The sequence below is a fragment of the Helicoverpa zea genome, chromosome 9 (genome assembly GCF_022581195.2).
Source record: "Helicoverpa zea isolate HzStark_Cry1AcR chromosome 9, ilHelZeax1.1, whole genome shotgun sequence".
Lineage (NCBI taxonomy): Eukaryota > Metazoa > Arthropoda > Insecta > Lepidoptera > Noctuidae > Helicoverpa > Helicoverpa zea.
Window position 1 is genome coordinate 4,611,693 of NC_061460.1, and position 20,511 is coordinate 4,632,203.

Genomic DNA, 20,511 nt, shown 5'->3' on the forward strand with positions numbered 1-20,511 from the left:
CAAAATAATAATGAGATATAACGCAACAAAGTCGGAGAGTGAGGGCTCGTGACGCCACGTCTAAGTATGTAAAATTTGTACTAAGCAGTGACTTAACGAAGCGTTGTTGTATCTTCGTTATTATTTGTTTGTGAGAGAGAGAGAAAAGAAAAATACGTGTCCATTATTTTAGGATAGGATTCACCATACCTATTTCATAACATTCATTTCTATACATTTCAAGTGTAGTATTGCTCTTGAAGTTTCATATCAGGTGTTCCAGATCTTCGATGTTTATACATCAATAGAGAGTGCTTATCAGATTGAACCACTTTTGCTAAAACGTCATATCTTCATATGCTATAGTCTAGCTGGACTCCTGGAGTTCCACATCAGGTGTTTTACACCTTCAATTTGTATAAGTCAACAGAGAGTGCTTATCAGATTGAACAACTTTTGCTAAAACGTCATACCTCTATATGCTATAGTCTAGCTGGGCACCTGGAGTTCCACATCAGGTGTTTTAGATCTTCAATTTGTGTAAGTCAATAGAAAGTGCTTATCAAATTGAACAACTTTTGCTAAAACGCCATACCTGTATATGGTACAGAGAAGCTGGGCTCTTGGGGTTCCACATCAGGTGTTCCAGATCTTCAAATTTATTATCTCAACTAAAAATGCTCATCACATGAAACAATTTTTGCCATGGCACCATTTTTATATCTCTTATAGTTTTGTTGGTCTGTTGGAGTTCTGCATCAGGTCTTCAAGTTTCGAAGATATATTATAGCCTATATGTTGACCAGGCTTAATACTGATACAACAAAGAAAAAATCATTGAAATCCGTTCAGTAGTTCCGAAGATTAGCGTGTACAAACAAACAGACATACAGACATACAGACATACAGACATACAGACAAACAGACAGAATTTTTTTTTTGGATTTGTGCTCCATTACTGTTTCTAAACCCCACCCAATTATTATTTTTTAAATATATTCAATGTACAGACACAGTTTTTTTACAGATTTATTATATGTATAGACATATCCTTGTAAATATTTGATATCTTGTTTGATAAAATGTACGAGTTCTTTGTGTTTTGTTTTAATTATGAATAGGTGTTCTTTTTAGTGTTGTAACGTTTCTTTTTTTAATACTTTCTGTATCTCGTGTGTGAGTCATTTATCTGGTTACTATGTTCACGAGGCATGATTCTGATTTTGCATGATTTATTTATTCGGTAAATTTAAAGGCTATTTAAATAGGAAAAACACATCGTTTACACGGCTCACAAAAGGAGGTTTTCCAACAACACCCAATCTAAAAATATCCAGCTCAGAAAAAGTGTAATCACCTCTCATTGTGTTCCTCAAATATAACATAATCTCCCATAATTTGCAACTAATTTACCCGTCTGTTGTAACCGAGTTATCGGGGACAATGGTTGCCCATAATACGCAGGTGTATGGCCACCCATCCGCGTAATAGTGACGCGGTACCTACCCCGTGCGTCGTAATAATCGCTCGCAGTTGTGCAAATCGCTTCCCATAGACTTAGCGTTACCTAAGGATGTGCGCGAACTAAGATTATGAGATTTTTTTGTACTAAAATAATGCGTTTGTGTAATTTTGTTATCTTGTTTATTGCTACATCGTTTTCCCACCATTACACACAAAATAAAATACGAACAAGTTTATTGACTTTGATGCAATATTTCTATAGTTATCTGATACAATTGTCAGTAGCTGCAAGTTAGATATCAGGAATCCGTCCGTCCGCGTGTTTCTGTCAGTAAACCTCTCTGATACATTAGCCATTTTGATGGACAACAGTGTCAGTCCATTCTGTTCGGTAGAGCTCTATTCACAGCAAAGCCCAGTTTTGCGATACGGGGACTTAAAAGGAGATTAGGAGCCTATTGGGATACCATAATACAGGAGATAAGCTTGCCAGAATCTAAAAATAATACAAAATGTTGGCCAAAAAGTACTATAGACTACATTAAGTAATGATTAGACAAAATCGTCGGGTTTTTAATACATTAGGATTTTTATATGCTTGTCGGGAGTATATCTGAATGAGTGAAAGATTTGTCAGTTAACAGTAGCCTTCTTATCGCACATTTCACGACTGAGGAAAACTTTGATAAATCGTTCAATTAACGCGTTATCTTCAATGGCTTTTTGATAGAATTGTGATTTGATGCGAGTTATAATCGAACTAAACGGGAGAAAGATTTTTTAATACCTGTACTTAATATTGTAAAGCTGAAGGTTATTATGGTTTGCTAGAAAGTGCTTACCTCAAGAACGATTTATTGATTGATTTGTAAAAATCCCTCAGTGTTAAATACTTTGATAGAGTCCATTTATCGAGAAAGGATAACATTTACCTTTGTACGCGGGGAAGTTCCCACGGGCCGCGAGTAAACCGCTGGCGCGAGCTAGTTTTCATAATATGAATCAATGTAATACAATGATAATGTGTACTGTAAAATAATGTAATACAATATTATCTTCACTTGTTTATAAAGAAAATACAAACAAATGTAGGTAAATCCTAACTCTCTCAAGCTCATAGTGAGTTGCAAGTTAAACACTGCAAAGATTTTATATCTGTCCAACGAGGTATAAAATAGTAATTTGTTTTACGTGTTTTATGACGGCTAATGATTAGCTTCAGATTAAGTTTTTTTCCTGCTGTTTAGTATTTATGTTTATCAAAAGATTTGTATCTTTTTGCAGCTCGAGAATTTATTATACCTAAGCAATTTTACTTTAAGACAATAACAATTTGTGCATCCACTTCACAGATTATTTAGGTACGTATGAGAGTGTAATGTTCACTTTATGTCAATACGTTAATTAAGGTTGAAGTTGTAAACTTATATAAATGAAGCCAGCGCACCTCTATACACAACTTGGATAATTGGAGCCTTTTTGTTCGCTGCAAGTCTCGAGTGAGGGGCTCAACCCTTGACGTACAATCCAACCTGTTTTTTAATTAGCTACGCACTAGATTCAGTTTAGTCACCATTATTAAGTCTGTGTAGTGAGGAAGAAATGTTCGTAATTGTTGTTTGTTTATGTAATCAGTTTGCCATGTGCATGGAAGCAGGACGGAATGCCTTCATTGCGTGATTGGAGCACAGTTCACTGCTTGGAAGTAAGGCAGTTTGAAAATTAAAGGTTATTGGATTAGTCATCTACTGAAGTTGTACTTAATGTTTTGTTTTCAAACTCGAGAGGCTTGCTGAAGACGCAACCAGGAGGCATGGAAGTTCGCCTTTGCAGTACCTATAGTGAAGACGAAAATACTAACTTTCCTTTAAATAAGTATATAGCACCAGCATTCACCTCAATGAAGCTCCATCTTTAAGAATAAGGAGAGAAAAATATGTTTTGACGGTTTTCACAAAAACACATTTAAGGATCGGAGTAGATAAAAACATCTTAAAGAAAAGGTGATGTGATCGCGTGACCCTTTCTGCTTGTAAGACGAGATAAATTAAATCTATAGATATAATGAAGACAATGAAATATTTTATACAAAGAACTGAGAGTAGATAGTAATCTCCAATACCTGTGATTACACCATAAATCCCTTTTAAATAATATAATGTAATTGTCAATTTTATTGGAAAACGGATTTCAAAGCACACATCCCAATATATCATTGGAAATGATCCCATTAAAATCTGAGCTCTAGATAGATACTTACCCCCTTACTTATAAAAATCGCTAATCACCTTCTAAGCAACATTTTAACTAATCACTACTTAAAGCCTTAAGTACTGATTAAATGTTAGTTAAGACATGCTTAAGCAACGTTTATAAGTAAGAATTTTCTTAAACAGCCCTTAAGTATTATTTATTATTTAATTCACGTTTATAAGTAAGGCTGTTAATTGTTATGACGTAGTACTTATTTTTAATTATAAATCAATACAAATTGTTTGAAAATGAAATTGGCCGCAGATTTTAACATCTGATTAACGATGATTAAAGTGCGCTAATCGTGCGCTCGCGCAGCAAAACGAATGCAATGTGTTACATGTCAAGCGAAAATAAATTTACCGTGATTATTTGCTTTAAGGCTAAGGGCCTATTTTTCACAGTAAAAATAAACCTTGGGTATGTTCAATGTGAGAATAATATGAAAATTATTGTTTCCATAGTTAATTTTCAAGGTGAAATCAAGATCAAAATCAACATGTTGCTGTGTAATATGTCTTGGGTATGCCAATGTATTGATTGCATGTAAGCATGTAGGTAGTCTATGATTACGCTAAATGAAAATATTAATAAGGCTTTTTTTTACGTCATGTAAATATGTACATAAACTGAACCCAACAATAAAAAAAAAATGTTAATATGTAAAAAAAAAAAAAAAAAAAAAATATTAATTAGGTTTTGTTACGTTCCTTCTATGTTTTTTCAACGTTAGGTAAATGTATGTTAATCTTGTGTAAAACAGTTACTTATTACATCTAGCAATATTTCCATTAGGTCAAAGCATCACATTTCTTTGACTCGCGATTCTAATTCCCTCAAACGCAAATCCTAGTAGCGGATGGATGAACTTGTCCGTTTACATTCATAAATGAGTTTTCATTTGCATTACTGTATCTACCTCGTATTAATATTTATATTTACGTTTAGTTCAGTTTCCAAAGGTAAATGTTTCAGCTATATATAATTATTTCACGCTTGAACTTCAGCGAATAGCAGTCCTATTCTGATAACCCATTTGATAGTTCCTATAAAAGTAAACGATACGTTTGCTTACAGATTTACAAACTGTTAAGCAAATTGAATCTTTTATATATAAGAACCGGACGTTAGATATCGCGAGGGATATTTATTTTACAGAATACTCGCGTCAAATATCGAGACAAAAAAAGTCTTTACTACGGTAGAACGGCATTTAAAATTATCTTTGATACTAACATTTTTATGAATGACTAAATTTCATTGATCTTGGCTAAAGCGCAATAGTTTTACGATCTGCTAGGTCAGTTGTAAAACTTTTAGTTTTTCAGATTTCTTGTAACGATTTTCTTAAACATTTGTTTGAATGAACGTTGTTATTTTTAGAATTAACTTCGCAGGTAGCAGGTGGCTGTACCAAAACTGATTGTTTCATACATTCGGTACTCGTTACTTGAACAACTTTATAGTGTTTTGTTAAAAATACACAAGTATTTCCGAAATATATTCGCATCTGTTGCCAATAGAAATGCTTTCAAGTAGTGTAGAAATTGTGATTTTATTTTTATATTTTTTAAATAGCGTAAAAAGAATATTGAGTAGAAACTCCTTGAAATTGATGCTATAACATTTTATATATTCTGTATGAAATTAGTAGGGGCGATGAGTTAGCATTTTATAGTTTGTATATTATCAGATATTTTTTATGAACACATTAATTGTAGAACACGATAGCTTGTGTGATTGTCTTTTTTTATACTACTATTCAGAGAAGATCACAGTTACATTGCAAGAAGTGCTAAGGAGAGCGTAAGCAGTTAGCTTAGTGTATTCATATCCATTGAACGTTATGTCTATGTTCTAATAAAGAGTTTACACGCTTTGTAAAATGAATGCTCGTTAAAAAAAAATGCAATTCATTAAAACTCTTTTTGTTTCCTCGTGCGAGATGGTTAAGATAATACCTACCTATTTTTCGGCGATCATTTTAAAAAGATAGCCAAGCATTTATTAATTAATCAACTACTGGCTTTTTATTGCCGTATGTTAATTGTAAATCTAATCGTACCGTACCAAGTAATATTCGGTATTGATTAATGATTAATGGTAATTATTACTTTTCTTGATAACAATGGAGTATTTAATCAGATCAAGTAATGTTAACTTGCTCAAGGACAAGAGTTTTAAATACTGTTTTTCGTACTATGTGGTGATAAACATTAACCGGATTTAGAAATGCTGCTATCTACACTATAGTAAGTACTTATGTGTACTTTCTACATATTAATATAGTTATCGGCACGAATTTTGAGCTCTGACCTACATCTGTGCAGAAGTGATTTATTAGCAAACAACCAATCCCGAGTGACGGCTATGACGCGATGCGCTGCGGGCCAATCGCCGCTTCAGCCCGCCCCCGCACCTCACTTCATACCACAAAAGGAACCCAATAAATTACTTCTGTGCAGGTAAACGTCAGAGCTCAAGATTCGTGCCGATAACTACACCTACCTATACGCATGAAGAAGTTTATATTTTATTTCGAAATAGCCTTGTCTTTATTCTACTTAATAAACTGTATCAATGTCCAAGTTATTCAAGCACACCTACAAACATTACAGGAAAACGAAAGTTACTAACAGACACCTACTAATTAATCAAATTCTAACTGTTTATAACAAATATCGATAAAAAAGTGATCAAACAAATAGGTTTTAAATAGGTGTCTAAAATTTTCCTATTAAGCAGTCTTAGTAGGTACATGAGCGTCATCAGAACACGTGTAACAAGGTCATTACAGGTCATCATTGCATTGACTCTTACTAATACAATGTATAACATAAACACATATTAGGTTCGTCTACTTATTTGAAATTGATCTGAAAACAATTTTAGTATTGGTCTGGCTGTTTAGAGTTTCTGCCCATAAGGTCACTAAATGAGCACCTGCTTTACTTTAAGATGAAAATAATGATGAATTGTGGAAGGAATCCGTCATTCATTATCATGTGGTTAATCTGCATACAATTTTTGAAATTTACAGTTTCAGGTGTGTTACAGTGTAAAGTGGTTACACTAAAAACATAGGTAATTAAAGTTCGCAAAAGCGATTGGTCCAGTAATGTCGTGGTTGATCTATCGTGATATTGTCACCTTTAGGCATATACTTAAGTATACTTAAACATAAAAATATGAACGTACAATAGCATACTTACAGTACCTAAAAGTTAACTCAAGATCAGTAGGCCAAGCACGAATATCTAACGTATTCGAATCGACAATGTATCGAGGCCTCGATTCGAAAACGGAGTCTGTCGATAGTAGGCAGCACGAAGCACATTCGAAGCACTATCGAACACTCGATTCGAATTCTAATGTGACGTCATGCAAATGTAAATAGGGACGCGCCATAGTGAGCAAAATGAACGATTGTTGAATGAATGGTGCGTTCGAAAACTAACTCTAGTTGTTAATATTTTTTTTATGGCATAAAAAAAATATTAACAAATGGCATTATCTTTAGCAATATAACATAGTTACGGAGATTTTATTTTTTAAAAATGACGGGTACCGAACGCACCCACTTGACATCCGACGCGCGTAAGGGCGCCAAATTTGTTTATGTTTTGCTACACGTCCACAACAAAAGTATTTCTGTTTTTTTTTGCTACAAATGATTAAGTGCTTTCAATATAATAAATAATTATGAGAACCAGTCAGACGCACGCAATGTGAAATGATGGTTGAATTCATGGAAGCGTGAGTAAACAGTTTTAATAAGTTTGAGTGGCATAAACTTTAGTGTGAAGTATTTTAAGTGCAATGCTATTTCTATATTCTATATTTTTAAATTCGGTTTCATTTGTGTCCAGTGGGTTAATTCTATTCCTAAGTTTTGCTCTACAATGATTAAAAATAAACATATAAATAACAATTTTTTTTCAAACACTAATTCTATAGGTACGCAAATAAATAAAATATGATTTATTATCTACCTTGTTTCTCGTGATTGATATCTATAATATTCTAGTAAATTTGCCGCTAAAAGATAATATGACATAATATGGCAAAGACTATGAACTACGTTCATACAGTGGCGGTCTTTGCATTTTAAATTACTTATATTGAAGCTATTACTAATTGTTCCAATAACTTAACAATAATTTTAAAACACTTTTATTCACAAAACTAACTCTAAACAAAACATAAACACGGTTAAAACTTTATTTTTACACTTCTCGAAACCTTTCTCACCGACTATTTTCAAGTGAATAATGTTTCGACCATACTCGATAGCCAGCCTTCGAGAGTTTACGTTACCGTACGTCAAAACAATGTTCGTGCTGCCATGTTTTGTTTCCTTTTACGCCCGATAGGGGCGCTGTACAATTCTCATACAAATGTTACTCGATTTCGATACGAATAACTTTTCGCAAATATTCGTGCTTGGGCTACTGTAGCCCAAGCACGAATATTTGCGAAAAGTCGATTCATATTATATCGAGTATGTCGAAACATTATTCACTTGAAAAAAGTCGGTGAGAAAGGTTTCGAGAAGTGTAAAAATAAAGTTTTAACCGTGTTTATGTTTGTTTAGAGTTAGTTTTGTGAATAAAATTATTGTTAAGTTATTGGAACAATTAGTAATAGCTTCAATATAATTTAAAATGCAAAGACCGCCACTGTATGAACGTAGTACCGCATATTATTTTTTAGCGGCTTTACTAGAATATTATGGATATCAATCACGAGAAACAAGGTAAGTAATTAAATCATATTTTATTTATTTGCGAACCTATAGAATTAATGTGTTTGAAAAAAAAAATGTTATTTATATGTTTATTTTTAATCATTGTAGAGAAATTACGCGCAGAGCAAAACTTAGGAATAGAATTTACCCACTGGACATAAATGAAACCGAATTTAAAAATATAGAAATAGCATTGCACTTAAAATACTTCACACTAAAGTTTATGCCACTCAAACTTATTAAAACTGTTTACTCACGCTTCCATGAATTCAACCATCATTTCATATTGCGTCTGACTGGTTCTCATAATATTTATTATATTGAAAGCACTTAATTATTTGTAGCAAAAAAAAAACAGAAATACTTTTGTTGTGGACGTGTAGCAAAACATAAACAAATTTGGCGCCCTTACGCGCGTCGGATGTCAAGTGGGTGCGTTCGGTACCCGTCATTTTAAAAAAATAAAATCTCCGTAACTATGTTATATTGCTAGAGATAATGCCATTTTATAATGTCTAATAATTAACTTTGGGTCTCTTTTTTATATTACATTCAGTTTTTATTATAATTTAATAATAATAAAACGTTTAATCAAAGGTAAAAAAAATATTAACAACTAGAGTTAGTTTTCGAACGCACCATTCATTCAACAATCGTTCATTTTGCTCACTGTGGCGCGTCCCTATTTACATTTGCATGACGTCACCTTGGAATTCGAATCGAGTGTTCGATAGTGCTTCGAATGTGGTTCGTGCTGCCTACTATCGACAAACTCCGTTTTCGAATCGAGGCCTCGATACATTGTCGATTCGAATACGTTAGATATTCGTGCTTGGCCCACAGGAAAGCCAGAGCAAGGTCATGAATGAAATGAAACATCTGCTACAAGGATAATTGTTTTCTCAATATCTATCAATGAAACTGACAAAAATATTATCAATGTACGCCCGTGTGTGTATCTATGCTCCTTTGGGTCAGTAACTTATCTCAATTCATTCTTTGTCCTTCGGCGTTTGTACAAACAAAAGAATGGTGGTCAAGCTGTATAATCATAATAATCACACATTCAATGAAGTCGCATGTCTTCATTCAGCTAGTGACGGTAAAAAAGGGTTATGTTCTAATGACGTTGGTGGCCTAAGGTATGTTTTGGAAGCGAGCATCCGACTGTATGAAATATCTGAATTCGATTCGAATTAAGATGATTTCATGTAAATACATAGGTACAAACTTCAGCTGCCGAATGTGCGGTCGGCAGTTGCAGTCGGCAGCTCGCTTCCAAAATGAACCTTTATGCTTTTTATTGCCTTAGGCGCAGTGGTTAAGATTGAGTTGCTGTTCAATTGTTTTTGTCTATCAATCATGTATGTTTTTCATATAGCCATGTTACTGGAAAAAGTATACTTACCTAAATTATAAAGAAGTAAATATTTAAGATCTACTACACAATTTATTTTAGAAATAATTTCCATATCATTGATGTTAAATTAATTCATAATTTTTACAACGGGATATGGAAATATAAAATGTGATTTAACATGATTATCATTATCAAATTTTGCTAGCTGATACCTGCTGTCCTAAACAAGAAGTTGATGTTTCCTTATCAGAGCTGCGTGCCTGATATCAGGGTAGCGGTAATTTTAACGGCTTTAGGCTTATTTCGTAGAAATAACTATTTAAATATTAGTATTTGATTTTAGATTCACACAGGAGATTATGATGACGTAAAGAGCAACATTGATAAGACATACCTAGTTATTTCTAAAAAATTTTGCCTATCGACTTTATTTCTCCTTGAATATAAAAATATTTATTATAATTAAGCGATTGACGATGGTCAACCATATCAATCTTTGAGTGTAAAATTACAGTCAGGCGCTGTCTCCTATCCCAGATTTAAAAATACTATGCAGCTAATCCTACCATAAAATATTTGATGATTTTTATTTATTGGAAATTGTTTAAATGATTTTTATTTGAAGTTTAGAGGCCTATGATACTTGGGCAGTAATTTCCAGCCAGTATTCTACCCAAACAACTGATAGCCAACCTCCATGAACCTAAACTCTCACAGATTGAATATGTTAGTCAGACGTGCAGCACTTTCGAGGAATACCGACTAACTTTCCCAGACTACAGTACCTACAGTTTATGTTAAAAGGTTACAATTGTTTGTATGTATATCCGTCTGATTTACTTACTAAGTACTCTCACTATTGACTCAGACTTTGCAATGACTTTTCTTTTTCTTTCAATCGACAGTTTTTTTTTCTATGTCACATCTGTGTTTTGTTTCACATAAAAAGTAACAATGTTACAATATGTTCATTATTATTTCTCACTGTATAATTTCCGATAAACATGACATGAGTGTGTTTTGTTTTGAATTATTTATTATACGATGTTAACTCAATCCTTGGCTTTGAATGCCTTCATTCTAACCAAAGATAATTATATATACTTACTTCATGATTCTGACCCAAGCTGTTTATAAGTTACGCGCTGTGAGAAAATATACTCATTGAATTAAGTCTCAATTCCTTACCCTTTACATTTTCCCTTATTTAAATCATAGCAAGAGAAGACACTAAATGGATAGACAAAAACTATTTAGTGAGTTATTATTATCGGCTCGTTTTTTGTCAACTTCTATTAAAAGATAAGATGGAGACAATTTAGAACGGGTCTTATTTACGTATTCAAAGAACACAACATATTTATGTGGCCTACTGAGTAGTTGACATGATGAAAATATTTATATTCTGCAAGTACTATCTTCAAAAGAATTCCACAAAAATATACAGACAACCGAATTGAGTACATCCCCTTTTTTCTAATTCCGTTAACAATTATGACAACTTTCACGTTCAAGTATGGTAATAAGTAGCTTTTCCATGATTTTACTCCTAGCTCCTAGCCACATTGGCAGTGACTTTCTCGTACTTAGTTCAATGACTAGCGCGTAAAGAAACTCATTATATCAATATTACTTTCTTCTGATTAATGACTTTATTACTTAGAAACTATACTTGATCTCTATGAAAATTAAGAGTGAAGTTAAATTAGCTAAAAAGTAGGTGCATTTTCTAATTATATTATTGAAAATTACTGATGAATTACCCCAATATGTAGTTTTTTCTTACTTCGTATCAAACTGCGTTAAATGTAATTTTATAAGAGCTACGGTAGAAATGTACCTACATGACACATATAAAAAACCATTTTGTATTGTGTAAAAAAATATTTAATCATTTTCTTACATTTCTTTAGCCACGTGTTTACTTTACAATTAAATATCTTTTGCAGCACAAACATAGATAAGTGCTAACCTAAAACATAAGTCGAGGAAACTACAAAATACGCAAGCATTGAACTTTGTTCTCGACGTAGAGGCGTCATGTTTCTAAAATGTTCTATTTTGCATGCGTTCCACATGACACCGCAAACTAGCAAGTTTTGCAATCATAGCCTATCTGCCGACAATGTATTAAGCAATCCGCTATTAGGTATATTATTAGACATATCTTACTAAAAGGCTTTTCTTTTACACGTAATGTTATTTTAAAAGATACCAACGTAGCACTATTATGTAGGTAACCGATATTTGCGTAAAAGATGAATCATAAAAAACCTTGGCAGATTAAATTCATATTTGCGTAATGTCAAAAACCCTGTTCTGATTTTGTGCTATGGTACAGTTAACCGGAGATGTTTTCCTTCACCTTTCTTGCAGTTGTTTGAACAAACAAATCGTAATAAGTAAAGTGCGCACTTGTTTGGCTTCCAATCCTTTACTGGAGACTACATATAGATCAGGGTCACGACTATATTACAGAACCTTGAGCCTAGATCACTCAGGATAGAAAGCCTAAAATGTAAGAATATTATTCTAGGGTTTACAGGCTAAAGTAGGATGCAGGGTGGCATTTTGTATGCGTGCCTAGTCGAGGTCAACATCTAGTCTGAATATGAAATAAAGGCAGTGATTGAGAAAAATGTTGAATGAGACACAACATCACGATGTTGACTTTTTGTTGTGCATCTATCTTGATGAGTCGATACATGGAAGGATGGGCCATGCTTACGAGTTTAGGGCGATTTTCTGATAGTGATAGAAATGTAAGAATGTTTCTATTATAGTTCGGCCATTCAGAGAATGCGTTCCTGACACGTCGCGATTGAACTGACGACGTAACTTTGCAATGGCGTTGCAGTTACGATAAAAATATTTTTGCTGGTTGTTTACCGTTTTAACAATTGAGGAGCATTAAAACAACATTATTATATCAATAATCAATGAATGTTATAATTTTGTGCCAAACTGAGTGTCAAATAACTTGGTAAACAATATTTTTCTAAATCTATACTGCGCTATTACAAGGTTATGTCAGCGGTTTATATTTTGTAGTGCTGTGCTAAAAATAACAGGCAAGTATCGTAATCTGTTCTTATACAGTTATAATATAAAATAATACGTTTTGATTTTCTTTTTAAGAATTGGAAAATAATGGACTATAAGACTTAATTATAACGTTTATGAAATATAAAAATAAAACTATGACCAAACCGCATTTTTTATACTTAGATTAAAAATGGTAACCCCAAATGGCGTTATGGGCCGCCATTTTGTGACGCTAAAACAGTCGTCCGTTGTCGTTTCGTGCGCATAGACCACGTTTTTCAAGTGTTTTCGATCTGTTTTTATTTGATTACCCGGCTTTTGTTAGACCGAGATATCAGGATTGATTCTGTTATTGATAATAATATAATTATACATGTAGGCGAAGATGATGATGAAGACACCACCTTCTCAAGCAAATCGGAGTCTGATTAATATTCTGTTCGCACATTCAATTCAATGTACTTGTAACAAAGAATAAATAAAACAATTTTATTATATGAATATTACCTTTTTTTGGTTTCCACTTAAATAACTAAAATATAAAACAAATGATTCCGCCAATTTAAAACGAAAATAATCTTAAAATAATGCGGCGGTTCATTTTGAAGGAACGGTAACGAACTCAGTGTTATGTTGTGCCCATCACTAGTCGTGACTAACTGATAGGTGTCAGGAACGCATTCTCTGAACGGCCGAAGTATAATAATTATTTGTACAACAATCAACTTTCTGTTTAATTGAAAATGTTTTTAAGTTCTTCCTCGGAATGCGTGCATAAGCACCAAGTAACATTCTTATTGTCAACGTTACATTAAAAATCACCAAAATCAACAAGAAAAACCAACCACTTATTTTTAATTTTCTTTCAGCGATTTCCCTCAATTTTCCTTAGCCACGTGAACCCCTAACCGTTGTTATTGTTTGCAGCGTAAGCGGGTGGGCGCGCGCACGGTGGCGGCGGCGGCGGCGCGGCGCGAGCGCGCGCGAGTGTAAGCGGTCGCCGACGCCCGAGGATCATGCGCGCAGTCCCATCGCGCCGCGCAGCCAGACCGCGCGCATTATGCTCAACATGAAGCTCAAGGAGCGCTTGGCGCTCGCCATCAGCGCCTTCCTCGTACTCTTCACGCTAATGCTCGTCGTAGACCTACAAATGGACTATGGCATCTCCGGCCACAGAGTACCCCTCCACGCGCGCGTGCGTCTAGGAGACGCAGAAGATAAAGGCCGGTCAGCGTACATAGAGTTTCGGAAGCGGTTCCTACAGAAAAGGTTGGTGTTGTGATTTAGTGGCATTTCAGAGAATTGTTTTGCTTTCTGTGTGTTATGTGACAACATCTGAACGGAACGTTTTTTTGTTGCCGTGAAATCTACGAGTTGGTACGTACAGTGTTTGGTTTGTAACTATTTTGCGTTTACATATTTTGTGAATGAAAACATCGTGTTAGTTATTTTTTAAGCTTTAAATACACATTCATATCTTATTCTTTAGATACATTTATAGTCACAGTTAGGTAATTTCCACACAGACTTCTCAATCAAAATTTATCTTATCAAATACAACGGTGACCCTTTGATTGCGTCGGCAGATGACTAGAGCGCACTCCGCATCAATATCATTTCTTTGTAGACAATTACTTTATAACATTATAAATATGAATTTATTTCGGAACCTGAATTATTATAACTTTGACACAAACTAATATTGAGGCTAGAATCTGCAGCCTTCACGGCCTAGGTTGTTGTTTATAATGACGAGTGGTTAATTTAAAGTTGTGATCTTATTTATGTTTTGTGTTTAGCTTGAGAGCATTCTATGAGTTATTTATGCGCATTGTTATCGTATGTTATCATCATGTTTACTGGTTTGACAGCGTCTTTACAGATAACACGGTCTGTGTCACACGGGACAGTATGCCAGATATTTAAAATAAAATATTTATAATCCGTAAACTAGATTAAATAGCGTAATAAAAACCAGTCGACATTGTATTTTTGTAAGGACGATTAAGACATAATTATAGATACCAATTTGAGTGATTAAGGTATGATCGATTTAGTGAGGATTTTAATCCTTTGCGTAAGCAATAGGTAATCGACAGAGATAATTGGAGATTATGCTATAAATAAAATCTAAAAATATTTTGTGTTAATTTATTGCGGACATAATAGTTTATCGACAGCATCAACTCATTGTTAAAAGATATTAGTTTACATAATAATATACTACAGAACTTTGATATTTTGTAGGTAAACCTTTCTGAGAATATTCAATTTTATTTTCAATATTTTATTCTCGCGCTATGAAATAAAAATAGGTGTTATCCGAAAAAGTCTGAAATGCATATCTAATTATGATAAAGTTTTTATCAGTTATCTACGCATTTCCCTTAATCATGATGACCATCAATGTCTTAAATTTTGACCAGAGACATTGGTTACAAAAAAAACATTATAAAATATAAATATTATAATTCACTAAACACTGAAAGTATAAAGCTGTTCTTTATGTCTACAAGTTTGATTCTAAAGGTACAGGAAAAGGCTAGGCAAATCAGATCAGCCGATCGGCCTAATACTTACCTATATGATGTTCCCGTTTCGATTTATTCAGAAACTCGATCCCGCTAAATACCACAGCATCATTGGCTTTGACCACAAAACAATGCAATTGAAAACATCGCCATTATTTACTGTGATTGTTTTCCTGGAATCGATAAATTCTTATTGATATTATGGCTGTGAAGATACTTCTGCTTTGCATACTTCTAGCATTCATAGACGATTCCATGAAAAACGAGTATTGATAAGTAATATTTTACGAACCTGTATATGCTAAGTTTGTAAATAAATAAATCGATATAATTTAGACTAAACCCTAAACTAAAAATTAGACATTAGTAAAGTAATGACCTAATTAATCTTAAGTTTTCAAATCCTAGAACAAAATAATTGTTATCAAACTCGATATAACATCATTTACTTTAATTGCCAATCTGCTAATGTTCCTACTAACTTTTTTACTAAGACAAATTATAATAACTTCTAGCTTTGGCAATCCATCACTTCTATTTCTCTCAATTACTTTTCACCAACTGCTTCCTCGAAATAACATACATAGGTATGAATTGCACTTAAATAATTCACAAAGCTGCTATTTGTCTCAATATGTCAAACTCTCTTAAATGAGGTGAAAATAATTTAAAAGCAATTGAACCCATTTGTCCCGTCAATGCAGATTAGAACAGGCAATATTTAGACAATAAGTCATAGGTATAGTAATGGGTCATATACCTTTACAATAGGCCGATGTGACTACTTATTTAAATGTCTGGTAATAGACACTAATTATGTTAATTAAGGAATTCTGCTTACATCGTTTGTTTTGATCAAATTTTATTTTGAAGTTCTTGATAGGAACAAATAAAAATATTATAGAGGTACCGAATGTTTTGTGCCGTTTACAGATGTCAATTTCCAAGGAAGAATAAAAAAATTATACTGTCTGACAGAGCTCTCAACTGCACCAAGAAACGGTCATACCATATCTGTATTACTAAACAGACATATAATCCCTTCAGGGGTTTGAACATAAGAACATAAATATATTAGGTTTGCAACAATCGAACCACGGTACCTAATATAAATTATGAAACCTGTCGCAATATTATGTTGTACGAGTTCAATAACATAATTTTGCACAATTATCTAAGTGCGAACAAGTCTATCGCTTGTGTACATAACATAGCTTATCAGCGCATTCTAGATGAAAAGATAACATTAGTAATTCGGACATTATCAACTTATCTCTCTAATCGATACACTTATCAAAAAATTCTTCGTAAACCTAATATGCTTATTTACTTATATTCTTTCCTAAATGCCATAGACGGAATTTCCTGTTAAATTATAATAGTTGTGAGTTTTTGAGCAAGTCATCATAATACAAAAGTTTAAATAAAATAAAAACCAACTTGATTTTTCGCCGCGAAACTTTTTTTTTGCAGTTTGTTTTAATTATTTACACGAATATTGAGAGAATAACGAATCCTCTATTGTAAGAAATTGCGACGCATAGAAAAAAAAAACTGCCATCGTAGGTGTGGCTTACAAATACATTAGTTGACATTGTAAAAACATAAACATTTTGTCCCAAAACATCAATGCGTAGGTGATGCAAATATTTGTTCAAATATCTGGGGTCATTAAACCTGCAAAATTGTAGTGTAGCAGCCTACATCTCAGCTGTCATTTGTTTCCTTCAAACTTTAGTACCTCTAACTTTACTGACTGCACCCCGTGGTTCCAATAGCATTCCGAGGGTAAAATGTCCCTCTATCGCGTAAAAACAAGCCTATGTATCCTTTCTCTGCCAGTCAATTATCCGTGTACTAACTAAATTGTAATTTCGTTTTAGTTTAGAATTTTGGCGTAAACACGAACAGAAAGAGTTACTTTCTTATCCATAGATTTATAATATTAGTAACAATTCCATCTTTGTTATAATTTCCTCTGAAAAACAGTCCATATAAAGTTTATCTACAACGAAAGGTTCCCGGTCATTTGCATCCAACGGCGCTCGCGACCTTTCCTAGGTCGTTGAGTTGCCTAGTGGAAGCCATCATTGTTATTAGCCTTTGCTATAGTTCGCTAGCCTAACACGCATTTTACTGCTTTTTATAGGTCATCTGCAATATAAAACTATGTATATTTTAATAGGTCCTAGAAACCTTTTTCCAGTGCCCTTACTGCCATAATTACTATATCATTCAATTTGTTTTGATATTAAATTAAATATTAAATTTAACAGTATCAAATCAATTTTCTTTGAGCTTTGGGGGCCAAAGCCCAAAATACCCTACGTATGCCTAATAATATATTATTTTTTGATAACAGAAATTGCTGCTTAGAAAAAAATTATGTCTTCAATTGTACAATCTGTCCCAGCATCTCTTGTTAGTGAACGTGCTTGTCAGCTTATAATCAATTCTGTTCGCAGCGTATCGAAGGACACGTCAACATGAGGCTTGGCTTACTAAATAGTTACAAAGTGGAATTAATAAAGGCGATGAGTTAATACTTTAGTCACAAGACCGGTCTGAAGATGTCCTAAAACTGAGAGTTAAGGAAAATAGGGTTGATTGTTAAGTACCGAGCCCTTTTTTTTAACGACGTCAAAAATCATCAAATGTCCGAGGTCCCGCTGTGGGTTAGCAGCAGTGAGGGAGTGTCAGACTCTTACTGACTAAAAACCGTCGTGTTCCGTCATAGGCCTTTTACGTACCAGGGCCGCGGTAACTCTTTCGAACAATCCCGCAGCCCCGGCAGGCCTTGGTCCTACTAGGCCCCGCTGGGGTTGCTGACGATAAACACATTAAAATTTGTCCTGACGCTATGGAAAACTTATATTTTTGCCTTACGTTGTAGAGGTATTTAAAAGAAAAGCTTTATATATAGCTTGTACTGTAAAGCATCTTCAAAGATGGCGATTTCAAGTGATAGAAAAATACCTCTATACTTAGGTTTGCGTTTTTAAGTCCAAATGCTTAGTGATTACGAAAACTTTTTATTTCTTTTCCTATTTAAGAGGCCATTGCCTGGTAGTGGGTCATTAAAAAGGCTTATCTTGTAACAATATGTGGAATGTTACAACAAAAAATATTGTATCTTTTAGCGTATTTACATATAAATGCGTCTAAAGTCATTGGCCTTAAAAATATCAAGACCAAATATATTTTTGCTAGTAATTTTATCGTCAAAACTTCAAGCAGGATTGATATAATAATCTTGTTCTAATGTAACACTAAAGTGCTACTTATTAAGACCTTATCTTGTGGTTCTAGATAAGAATATCGGTCAAATCTAAGAGTCTTGAACATAGATAGAACAGATACAAGGAGTAGGTATGTTGAAGCACCTACCTATCCTACTTAAGTACTTTGTATTTTTGAATGAAAATGAATTTTGAGTAGGTACGTTTTCTTCTTAGCTCATATTCTGAACTAAATAACTGAAGGATACCTTTTATGAAAACTGTTTTGAACCGTCTCGGATTTGATTGCCTGTAAAAGTGTAAATATTATACCTCTTTTTAAGAATCATCTATGATTAAAACATCTTGTACTACTACGGTACTTACATGCTTTATAAGTACTTAATCTATATACAATCAATTAAAACGAACCCATTTTCCCTTACATTTTTCCAATATCAAAGTTGTTTTTCTACATCTACCTTCTGGAAGTCTATAGAAATCATAATTACGCATATTCACCGTAGTATCAATGCATTTTTTTTTTGTTCTGCGTATCCACGAAGGAGGGTCTATTATTAAAAGTTGACAGCTTTTGTTATAGAAAACAATGCACTAATTAATTTGTCACTTCGGCTGCGCAAATAAGGATTTAAACAAATGAAATATGATTCTGGCACTCTAGGTTTTGTTTGTACAGTGAAAAACAATACAGATACGTAAAAATGTAAATATATACTCAGCAAACTAGTAGTCAAGTAACATGAACTTATATCGTGGGCATAATAAATAGATTAACATGCGTCAGAGAAATACGAAAGCTTGATTTGTAAAAGACGAAGATAAGTTAGTTTTAAGAACCTTTATTGGTTATCAAATGGTTAATAATTTCACTATTCCGTTATTATTCTTCTGCCTATATGTTACTATGCCAAATTCTTTCAATGCATAAGGATTTAAATTGTAGGTAAAATAAATTAAAAACATGCACAATAATTTTTATTTTGGTGGACTATTTTTGTTTATTTTAATCTTAACATTTATTTTGCCGCTGATTGCTAATTAAAGCTCTGCCCACTACTATAACTATACCTATTTATAAATCTTGATGAATAAATCTGATTTTTACTGACTAAATTATGATGTAGGTATTTTTAGCCATATTTTTATCAGTTTTTCCCCATCTATTTTTAACATTTCAATCGTACTATGACCGTGATGCTATTTCAAATGCATTCAAGTATTAAAAGATACATGCGAACCGATAAAGAGAAACAAAAGTTATTGTTATTTTTATGTATTTACCTACTATATTGTATTTAAGTATAACAAGGATGACAACTAGCAGGTATTTATTCAAAATGATGCACTCTGATGCATATTGAGTTGGCATGTGCAACTGCGTAGTTGTTCTGAGCAGAACCAACACTCAAAATAAAATTAATCTATTGGAGGGAATAAAATATTGCAAAGGCTAGTGAACCTACGTGGAGGTCTGCGTTGCATATAATGTAGCTTAGCCAATCGTCTATGAAACTGCGGATGCTGGGATGCAGTGAGAATTGCGCTTAAGGGCGTAAATACGGGAGGCAAAAAAAGTTAAGTAACCATAATATGCGAAAACCTCTTTGGTGAAATAAAATTTTCTTCACCTAACGCTATACACATATTTAAGAACCGCAACGGTGAACCTAGGTAATACGTAGGTACATAATGTCCGGTACGTGCAAACCTATTTGCAATTCTGTATCATCTAAATTGATCCCCTGCTACTTTCAATAGTAATTACTAATTACATTATTAGGTAATGAATATTATAAGCCAAGCATTCATTATACTACTAATTACCTACTGTGTACTGTTACCTACGGTGTTGATTACTAATTACCTAGAGATATGACTACCTTACATGCA

At 33.5% G+C, this 20,511-nt stretch overlaps 1 protein-coding gene across 2 annotated transcripts in view; it reads left to right on the forward strand.

The window, feature by feature from the left end:
* LOC124633127 (extracellular serine/threonine protein CG31145) overlaps window positions 1-20,511 on the forward strand; it is a 109,903-nt gene that overhangs the window by 67,150 nt on the left and 22,242 nt on the right. For both annotated transcript variants that reach the window (XM_047168226.1, XM_047168227.1), the window contains one exon: window positions 13,776-14,117. In XM_047168226.1, coding sequence (XP_047024182.1) covers window positions 13,909-14,117 — 209 coding nt within the window. In that variant the 5' untranslated portion in view covers window positions 13,776-13,908. The remainder of the gene's footprint in view (window positions 1-13,775; window positions 14,118-20,511) is intronic.